At 41.8% G+C, this 10647-nt stretch overlaps 1 protein-coding gene across 1 annotated transcript; it reads right to left on the bottom strand.

Annotated features, from left to right (window-relative positions):
- Nucleotides 1-2291: 2291 nt before the first annotated feature.
- On the bottom strand, nucleotides 2292-3245 carry LOC114046989 (olfactory receptor 1B1-like). Its single transcript, XM_027867633.1, has one exon. The coding sequence runs from the start codon at nucleotides 3243-3245 to the stop codon at nucleotides 2292-2294; it is 954 nt and encodes a 317-aa protein (XP_027723434.1).
- Between the last annotated feature and the right edge of the window lie 7402 nt (nucleotides 3246-10647).

Below are 10647 nucleotides of genomic sequence, written 5' to 3'. Positions count from 1 at the left end.
AGATAATTTGTGTTTTATTGATAACATAATGTGTATACACAAAAACTAGACACAAAAACATAACATATTTATCCAATCAATACAACTGTTCATTTCAATTTAATTTCATTCAATAAACATTTATTAAGTGCCTACTCTATGCTAGATGGTTACACCATCTAGTTCAGTGGGAGGCTCCAAAGGAAAGTGTGGGAGAAAAGAGTTATTAGACTGACTACCAAACTGAAGGTCTACAGAATCATTATGTTGACCTCATTGTATACCTGTGAAACCTGGACAGTATACCAGCACCATGCCAGGAAACTGAATCATTTTCATTTGAATTGTCTTACGAAGATTCTGAAGATCACCCAGCAGGATAAGGTACCAGACACTGAGATCCTTTCTTGATTTAAACTGTCAAGTATTCAAACTACTGCAGAAAGATATTGTGCTAGCTCCTGGGCACAAAAAGAATTAAAAACCAGCAGTTACTGCATTCAAAGAGCTTACATTCAACTTGGATGAGAAATAGCATCTATACAGGTAAATAAATACTGTATATGTTTATATGTGTGTGTGCATATGTATGTACACAAAGTAAATTTCAAGTAATTTCAAGGGACAAGAAGTGATAACAATGGGGAAAGGAAGGGAACAGGAAAGGCTTCTTGCAAGAGCTGGCACATGAGGTGAGCCTTAAATGAAGCCAGGGATTCCAAGAGGCAGAGAAGGAAAGGGAAGACATTCTAGTTATAAGGGGCAGCAAGTTCAAAAGCACAGATGCAGGAGGCAAAATATCATGTCCAGGGAATATTACTTAGACTGATTGGGTCTGCTTAAACACCGTGAGGAAAGTAATGAGACATAAGTCTGGAGGCAGGTTAGAAAGGACCTTGAATGCCAAGCTGGGGAGTTTGTGTTTTGTACTAGAGGCAACAGAGAGCACTGAAACTTCCTGAGGAGGGGAGGGAAATGGTCAGTACTGTGCTTTAGGGATAGCAATTTGGCAACTGTGGAAGATGAATTGGAGAAGGGAGAGAGAACAGGTGGGGAAACCAATTAGGAAGCTATTGCAGTCATGCAAATGAGAGGTGGTGAGGACCTGGGGAATGGCCATGGGAGAGCAGAGAAGGAGGCAGAGGTGGAAGATGTTGCCAAGGTAGTGTTGCCCAGAACTGGCAATTAATTGGGTGTGGGGATGAAGGACAGTAAAGAGCTGAAGATGACTCCTAGGCTGAGAACCTCAATGACATCAAGGGTGGAGGTATGCTCAGCAGCTATTTATTACACATCAAGTTGTATTTTGATTTGGTGATAAATAAAGGTTAAAATGGCAATGCTTAGGGTATGTAAGGATTCAGTGATCTCTTGAAGTAACTCCAAAGGCTCCCACGGGTCCTCCACATAGGTTAGGAGTCACTGATCAAGTGAATCTGTCAGATTCAAGTTAAGTTGATACAGATACACATACACATAAACACACCAGTGAAAAGGTCAATGGTATTAGTAATAAAGCAGTTTCCACAAGCTCTGGAAGATATAGAGATTCCTGAGATAGTTTTAATCACATTTGTGGTCTGTAGCCTACACCTTGGCACTTGAATGAGCTTCAGGTACAGTCCTTGGCACTGGAATATGTGTCTATCATCTCGTGACCAGCATAATGACAATGGAGTTCATTATCGCAGGATGACCACAAAGGGATACCTTTTTTCTAGCTACAGAAATGAATGAAGACTTTCCACAAAAGTGTTGCAGGGGTGGGGAATATGTTGATGGAAGAACTGCTCCCCAGTGAATGATTGAAGCATGGTACTATTAATTTGACATGTACTTGTCTTGTTTCTACCATCCTTACACTTGATCACCTGTGGCAGAAAACAAAACAAAACAAAGCAAAACAAACACAACAGCCTGGTCCAGAGTTGAAAAGACAACTAGATTTGTAGTCAGAAGACTTGGTTTCAAAGTCTACCTGTTGCTTCATGTGTGACCCAATATATAAATAGAATATAAAATGGTGCACATCCAATATTAGGCAGGTTAGTTAATATCTCTGAGACTCAGTTTCCTCAGCTGCAAAAGGGAAATAATAATACTTGTACTACATATCTCACAGAATGGTTTTGAGAATCAAAAATTATAAAGTAATTTATAAATGGCAAGCTCCATATATTATATCATCTGGAATTCTATTTCCCTAGGTTCTTCCATGGTCTTTATGATTGCCATTCACCATCATTATCCTCCAGGCTCTAAATTTTTGTTGACCTGTCCCATATGAACCATGAGTCTTAGAGCCAGAGCAATCAGGGGGTCACTTGACTAGGAACAAGAAATCTGTGAAGGGCACCCTTAACATCCTTATTGCGGAGGCTATAGACAAATGGGTTGGCAAGAGGAGTAATGGCTGTGTACATCACAGCAGCTGCCATATCCTGCTCCTGAGAGTTCTGGGAGGGGGGCTGGAAGTAGACCCAAATGATGGTGCCATACAGGAAAGTGACCATGGTGAGATGGGAACCACAGGTGGAGAAAGCCCTCCTTCGGCCAGCAGCTGAGGGCAGCTGCAAGATGGTAGCTGCAATGCGAGCATAGGAGAGTAGAATGAGAGCACAGGGTCCCAGCATGAGCAACCCACCCTCCAGAAAGATAGCCAGCTCATTGATTTGTGTGTTAGAACAGGATGTCCTCAATAGGGGCCGGTGGTCACAGAAAAAGTGGGGAAGGTGGACAGCACCCTCATTGTCAACAGCCCACTGGAGGGGCAAGAGGAGCCCTGCATGCAGAAGAAAGTGAATGAAAGACACAACCCAACAAGAAGCCAGTAGACGGGCACAGACTTGTTGATTCATTACAACTGGATAGTGCAATGGGTCACAGATGGCCACATAACGGTCCAGGGCCATGACAGCCACCACCAGTGTGTCTGTGACACCAAATACATAGAAGAAGAAAAATTGCATTAGGCAACGCACAGCAGGGATGGCTGGCTGGGCAGAAATCAGGTGGACTAGTAGCTGGGGTAAGGTAACTGTGGCCTGCCCTATGTCAGCCATAGAGAGGCCACGTAGCAGATAGTACATGGGTGTGCTGAGTCGTGAGTCTTGAGAGATGAGCAGGACTAATGTTAAATTACCCACCATAGCACCCATGTAGATAGTCAAGAACAGCAGGAAAAGAAGGCTTTTGGGAGGACCACCTCTCCACAACTCCACTAGAAGGAATACTGGTGTGTGGGAGGCATTAGAGGCACAAACCATGGTGTAAGAGGGGGAGGTCAGAAGCACATGAAGGAAAGAGAGAGGATGACTTCAATCTTCAAACAGATCTCAGCCACACCAATTAATCAATTTAGTTCTGAAGTAATCTCCCTGTTTGATATCTTCAATTTCTCCCTCTTTGATGGCTCTTCTCTCTCTGCCTTTAAACAATCAATAAAGCAATAAAATAGTATAGAGTGCAGTAATTAGTCACTGTTGGGACAGGCAGGGATAACACAAATCATGAAAGAAGATATGCTTTTTAATCTTAAGAAACTTGCAATCTAATTGGAAAGATAAGAAACCCACATTTAAAAGTGCACAACTTTGTTGAGCATTGTATTATTTGATAAATCCCTTCCCTTTTGGATCCCAGTTTATTCATCTGTGACATGAGGATTTGGAAAGAACAATAAAAGGAAAGAATTCTGTTTAATTATAATGAGAAGGCATAGCCCCAGAGAAGACATGAGGAAATGTGCCTCCATTTCATTGGAAAGGTGGGGAACTATGAGTGTGGAATTTTACAATCACAGTCATATACATACATGTGTCAACTAGTTTTGTTTAAAATTTTTCCTTTTTTTATAAAGAAAGCATTAACATGCATAGAGCAGAGTTCAACTATTCTGGGATACCATGAGGTGGGAATTACTGTAATCCCCTCATGTTCCCTCAAGGGAAGGGTCAAGGATAACACTCACCCCAAGTTCCTCAGATCATCTAGGCCAGAGGTGGGGAACCTGTGGCCTTGAGGCCACTTATAGCCTTCTAGGTGCTCAAGTGTAGTCCTTTGACTGAATCAAAACTTCACAGAACAAATCTTTTTATTAAGGAAGTTTCAATTCAGTCAAAGAGCTGCACTTGAGGACCTAGAGGGCCACATGTGGCCTCAAGGCTACAGGCTCCCCATCCCTGATGCAGGCACACACAATCAATGCCCTATGCAAGGAACATTTACTGGGAGGGAACAAGAAGGACTATATTTGGAAATTACTGTGATATAAAAGCAAAAGGCATATGTATGGGACTCACACATATATTATATATGCAAAAACAAAAGGCATATATTTTTCATACATAATATGGTGTCTTAAAAGTGTTAGTGCAGTTTTAAGTTTTCATAGTTTTACAACATATGCTACATACATATATATATATATATATATATATATATATATATGCATGAATACTGGGTGTCCCAAAGTCTTAATGCAGTTTTAAGTATAGCTATTAGTACACCCAATATATGGACATATAGATAATATACACATATGCAAACATATACATGCATGGGTATATATATGGAAATAGATAAGGATATGGACTAGAAGTGTTCATATGATATTCACGGACATTTGTGAAAGGGTTAGACAAGTACCACAGCCTCAGAAATTTTAGGCAAAGCCCTTTGTTTTAGGGATGGCATTTGGATCCAATTCCAACTCTAAAATTATATGACCTGAAGTCATTTCTAGTCCAACAGTCTATATTCTGTAGTAAATACATAATGTTTTTTAAGGACACAGTGTTGGGAGTTAGGAAACTTTGATCACACTCCTGGCTTTGCCACCAACTGGCTGTTTTAATTTTGGGCAACTCAATTCACCTCAACCATACAAAGGAAATATAAATTTATTTAATAGGTGTGTGGGGGATGTGGGGAGAGACATGAGACATGAAAGTGGGGTCTTCAAAAATCTGAGATACTGTCATATAAGAGAGGAATTCCCCTTGTTCCAGAGATCAGAACTAGGAACAGTGGTTGGAAATTACTGGGAGACAAGTTTATATTTGATACAAAGAAGAATTTACTAATAGTTGTCTGAAAGTGAAATGAAAGATAATGAGTTTCCATCACAGGAAGTATTTAAGCAGTGACTGGCTGACAGCTAGTCAGGATATTATAGAAAGGATTGACAGAATAATTGAAAGGTGTACTATATGATCTATAACATGCTTCCAAACTTTAGGATTCTAACACTGAAGTGCCTTCTTCAGCTCCATGGCATTGAATTATGCTGGTTCTCCTACTTCAACTGTTTTTTTTTCTACATCTCCTTCATGGGATCTTCTTTCTCCTCTTACCTGGGAATTCTCCAAAGCTTAATTTTTAATGCTCTTCTGTTTCCTTTCTGAACCCTATCTTTTAGAAAATTAAATTATTTCTTACAGCTTTATCTAGCTCCTTCAGTCATATGACCAATAAATGTCTAACTCCAGTCCTTACTTCTTTAATTCTGGGACCTAAGCAGCAGAGATGAGGCTTTTAGAATCCTCATCAAGCCTGGAGAGGAGAACTGAGATTCAGAATGGTTTAAGGAACAGTCATAGGGACACAAGGGGAATGAGGGATCTAGAAAAGGAGTAGTACACAGGAGAGACCAAATGTGGGATACACAAATAGAGAGAGGACCAAGGGTGGGAATATGGAGGTTGAGATTGAGGTTGGAACAAAGAAAAGAGTAGGAAGGACAGGTAGAGGGAAGAAGCAGAGAAAAGTAGGGAGAAAGAACTGAGAGAGGAGGAAAAAAGAAAAAAGACAGAGGGAAGATAAGGTAGTGGTGGCAGAAAGGAATAGACAGTGACAGAAAGGAGAAATGGAAGATGGAGAGATAATTAAACAGGGCAAAGGAGGAGAGAGAAGCAAGGAGGTGAGTACAGAGGAAGGACCAAAAGACAGAATAGAAGAGAATGGTATAGAATGGAGACATTGATGTAAGTAGGAGATTAGCAGGAAGAGAGAGGAAAAGGACAGAGGGTGGGAGAGAAGTGAAACAGAAGCCAAAGGAAAGGGGAGGAGGTGAATTTGTAAAGAAATAGTACAGGATTATATGAAAAGAATGATAGTGCATGGGGCAGAATAATGGAGGAAAACAAGGACAGAAGATAGGTGACTATGGGGCAGTGGAAGATTGTTAGGAGAACAGGAACAGAAAGAGAAGAGGAGGAAAATGTTTTAGGGGCAGAGGCTATAGGAGGAGCAATAACAGAAGATGGAGGCAATAAGGGAGAAAAAGGAGGGAAAGAAAGGGACCAAGTAGATAGGGAACTGAGAAGGCAGGAGAGAAATCAGAAGTTAAGGTGGGAAGAGGGTCAAGTAGTTTTTCAAACTTACACTGCTCAGGAGGTTGAGATCAAAAGCATGGGGCTCTGAAGCTCAGCAAACACAGTTTGTCTCTAGGGCTTGTCATGTTGCATGAAAGTCTCTATCATGGGCCTGGAGAGGTCATAGGCTCATAAATTTCAAGCCAAAAGGATTCTTGGAAGTCATTTAGTTCAATCCCCTCATTCTGTAAATGAAGAAACAAGCCAACAGGAGTTGAATGAGTTGGACAAGGTCACACAGGCAGTAAATTCATCTGAATCCAGTTTTTGTATTTCCAAAGTCAACATTCTTCATTTCATGGCTCTCAAAAATTCAAAAATAGCTGCATTCATGGATATTTAAAGGTCTGAGAGTCTCTGAGGTCCTGCCTATCCAACCCTCCCTCACCCAGGATTCCATCTTTTTCTTTCTACCGCCAACTCTGACCTGGACTCAACAGGAGGAAAAGCTCCAACATTCCCTTGAGAGGAGTCCAAGTTAAAAACCTCCAGAGGCATATCAGCAATGTCAATGTGTAGTAGAAAGAGAATGAAGATACAGAGGACTTCTTAATGAATGGATACAGAAATGAATGAATGAATAAAAGCCTTAATTAAATATTTACTATGTGCAAATCACTGTGTTAAGTATGGAATATCCAAATAAAGGAGGGGAAAGTGCTATATTTGAGTTCAGGCTCAAACACTAGTTATGTAGGCCTGAGCAAGTCAATTTCTTTCTCTGAGCCTCAGTTTCCTCATATGTAAAATAGGAAAAGCAAGCCCAGAACAACCTACCACATGGTGCTGTTGTGAGGAAAGCACTTTTAAAAGGGTAATCTCTTGAAAGGGAAGTTACTGTTATCATATCCAGCCACCACACTTATGGTTCAAGGCCAATTAGTTGACTACACACTCCCAACTACCTTTCCCAACTATCCTCATCTCCTTTGGAATGACTTGAGATAGAGGGAGAAGAAAGAAAGTTTAGGATTTTCCATCCCAGTGGAAAGAAAGAGCAGGGAGTGTGGAGCTAAGATGGCAGAGTAAAAGTAGTGACTTCCTTGAGTTCTCCGCCAAACCCCTCCAAATACCTTTAAAAATGGCTCTAAACAAATTCCAAAGCAGGAGAACCCACAAAAAAACAGAGTGAAACAAATTGTCCAGCCCAAGATAACCTGAAAGGTCTATCACACCAGGCTGGGAGAGAAATGCAGTTCAGCATGGGCAGGCAGGCAAAACAGGCCTCAGAAAACCTGGAGCAGCCCTCAGAGGACTGAAGCACAGGCAGCTGTGGTGGTTTCCAGACTTCTCAACCTACAAATTCCAAAAACAACTTAGAAGGTCAGTAGGAAAAGTCTGTGACTGTGTCGAGAGAGAAGTTCAGTCCCAGCCCCAGTCCTGGCACAGCCCCAGGGCAGCAGCTGCTTCTGGAGCTTCTGGACCACAGACTGAGGGGGAATCAAGTGGCTGATCAGAGGGGGATTGCAGGAATTTCTTTACTGGTGCTGAGGCAGGATTCTCTTGCTTTGCTTGTGCTTGGATCTGGGTCACAGTTCAGAGTGGTGATCCTGGGACAAGGAGGAGCACTGGGATGGTGGAACTTATAGTGGTGGTGGAGAGAGAATCCTCCTCCTCCCAGGTCCAAGGCAGAAAAGAGTACTTGTGGTCACTCAAAAACCAGAGCACAGGCCAGGAAAAGAGTAAACACTTCACCCTTGATCATACCACCCTGAAAGAACTGAAGATTTACAAGTCTCTAGACGTATCTCTGCAAACAGCTGCAGAAAACCCCTGAAGCTTGAGACACTACAAAGAGAAAATATTGCAAGTAGTCAGAAAGAAACAATTCAAGTATCGTGGAAACACAATCAGGATAACACAGGATTTAGCATCTTCTACATTAAAGAATAGGAGGGCTTGGAATATAATATTCTAGAGGGCAAAGGAGAAAGATTTACAACCAAGAATCACCTACCCAGCAAAACTGAGTTTAATCCTTCAGGGGAAAAAATGGATATTCAGTGAAATAGAGGACTTTCAAGAATTCTTGACCAAAAAAACCAGAGCAGAACAGAAAATTCAAGTTTCAAATACAAGACTCAAGACAAGCGTGAAGAGGTAAACAGGAAAGAAAAATCATAAGGCACTTATTAAGGTTGAACTGTTTACATTCCTGCATGGAAAGATGATATTTGTAACTCATGAGACCTTTGTTAGCATTAGGGTAGTTGGAGGGGAAAAAATGATATGTATAGATAGAGTGATAGATAGATAGATAGATGGCACAGGATGAGTTGAAGATGACAGGGTGATATCTGGAGAATAATATTAAGGGGTAAGAGAGGATTATACTTGGAGAAGGAGAAAGGGAGAGGTAGAATGGGGTAAATTATCTCACAAGAAACAGACAAGAAAAGTGGAGGGGATGTGGGGGAAAGTGAGAGGGAATGAGTGAATCTTATTCTCATTGGATTTGGCTTAAGGAGGGAATACCATACACACTGAATTGGGTATGGAAATCTATCTTACCCTACAGGAAAATAGGGAGGAAGTGTATAAGAGGGAAGAGTGATGATTAAACAAATGTTAAAAATTGTTTTTAAATGCAACTGGGAAATAAGATGTACAGGCAATGGGGTATAGAAATCTATCCTGCCCTATGGGAAAATAGAAGGAGAAGGGGGTAAGAGAAGTAGGGAGAGATAAAAGGGAGGGCAGATTAGGAGAAGGGGTATTCTGAATGCACTCCATCTTGGAGTAGGGAAAGGATGAGATGGGGAGAAAATTTGGAACTCAAAATGTTGTGGAAGTGAATGTTGAAAACTAAAAATAAATAAATTAATTAAAAATAAATATTCTTCCCCCCCCTCCCCCCAAAAAAAGAGCAGGCCCTGAGCCCAGGCTGCAGGATTCAGCAGCAAGCACTGAGATCACTCTTGATGCATTGTGGGGTCCTGCAAAGAGATTGGGAAGCTGTAAACCTAAAATAGAATAGAAGTGGAATGTAGGCCCAGCAGCTTGAAGACTGAAGGGGCAGGAGAAGTGTGCCCTACCATGAAACACAGGCCCAGTGAGATCAAGCAACCAATGTCCTGGCTTCTTCTCTACATGTCAACCCATTCTAAAAATGGCCAAATCTTTTCTTTTTCATACACAAACCAGCTCCTCCCCCCATACACACACACCTACCTTCTCCTTATCAGTTGTGAGGGAAGGAAATTAATTATTGCCATGAATCTTGCAACTAACAGTTTGAAAGCCTTCTTCAGTTTACACAAGTTTCTAGGCTCCCTGGTTGTTTCAATAAGTCACATGATCATCAAAAAGGAAACGTGACAGAATTAAGACCCTGCTCTGCTCCTTGGATCTGAACCACATTGCTGCTTCTGGCTCCTCTCCCTACATAGTCCAGGGCCTGTGCCTGCTCTTTAGCCCTCCTCAGTCTGCCCTGCATCTGCGATGCAGAACTGAGTGGTGATTAACAAAGTTGTGAGTAACAAAGATGCATCTGTGCCCTTTAGAGCCACTGGCATAGTTCTGGGACCACCACATGCCACGTTGTACAGTCAGGGCCCAAACAATGACCAAGTGAGGCTTGGGTTGGGACCTATTGTTGGGAATCAATGAGAGCCAGAGTGATTTGGGTTTAAGGCATGGTTCTTAAGAAAGAAATCTAGCCCATAAACCTCAAGGTATCTTGAGAGATTTCAGTGATCAAAATTTACATTCCTTTGGACAGAGTACCCTCAGGTAAGGATATGATACCCTATGTAGACAGAGGGAGAGGAAGGAGAGAGAGAAGAAAAGAAAGAAGGAAGGAAAGAAAGGAGAGAAGGAGGGAAGGAGTGAGGGAAGGAGGGAGGGAAGGAGGGAGGGAGGGAGGGAGTGTGTTTCCCAGCTGGAACTAGCCAATTGGGACACCAGTGGGACAGCTCCTACTACTCATTATTTGTCCTTCATTCTCAAAGAAGTCCATGACATTGGAAGATGATGCCATGACTTGCAAGTGAATTGGATTTAAGTGAGGGAGGGCTGTGCAAAGTCACTAGCCTCACTCTCTCCTCTGGAGCCATTTGGGCTCAGTGGGAAGATACAGATCAGGAAAAATGGGAATGTTCTCTACATCAAGGCTCTACTTCATGCTCTCCAGGAATTGGGATTTCAGTTTCCACCTAGGCAACCTACTGTTTTGGGGATAGTTGTGATTTTTAGAAAGTGCTATATTATATTAATCCAGAATCTGCTTCCTTCCAACTTCTACCCATTCATCCTAGTTCTATCTTCTGGGGGCCATGCCAAATAAGTCCAGTTC

This window comes from Vombatus ursinus, unplaced genomic scaffold, assembly GCF_900497805.2.
Source record: "Vombatus ursinus unplaced genomic scaffold, bare-nosed wombat genome assembly UNPS02014786.1, whole genome shotgun sequence".
NCBI lineage: Eukaryota > Metazoa > Chordata > Mammalia > Diprotodontia > Vombatidae > Vombatus > Vombatus ursinus.
The sequence above is the reverse complement of the archived record's forward strand: the minus strand, read 5'-3'. Positions and strand labels throughout refer to the sequence as shown.

Excerpts from the sequence above, each read along its gene's own strand:
- LOC114046989 (XM_027867633.1), bottom strand. The coding sequence starts at position 3,245 with ATGGTTTGTGCCTCTAATGCCTCCCACACACCAGTATTCCTTCTAGTG.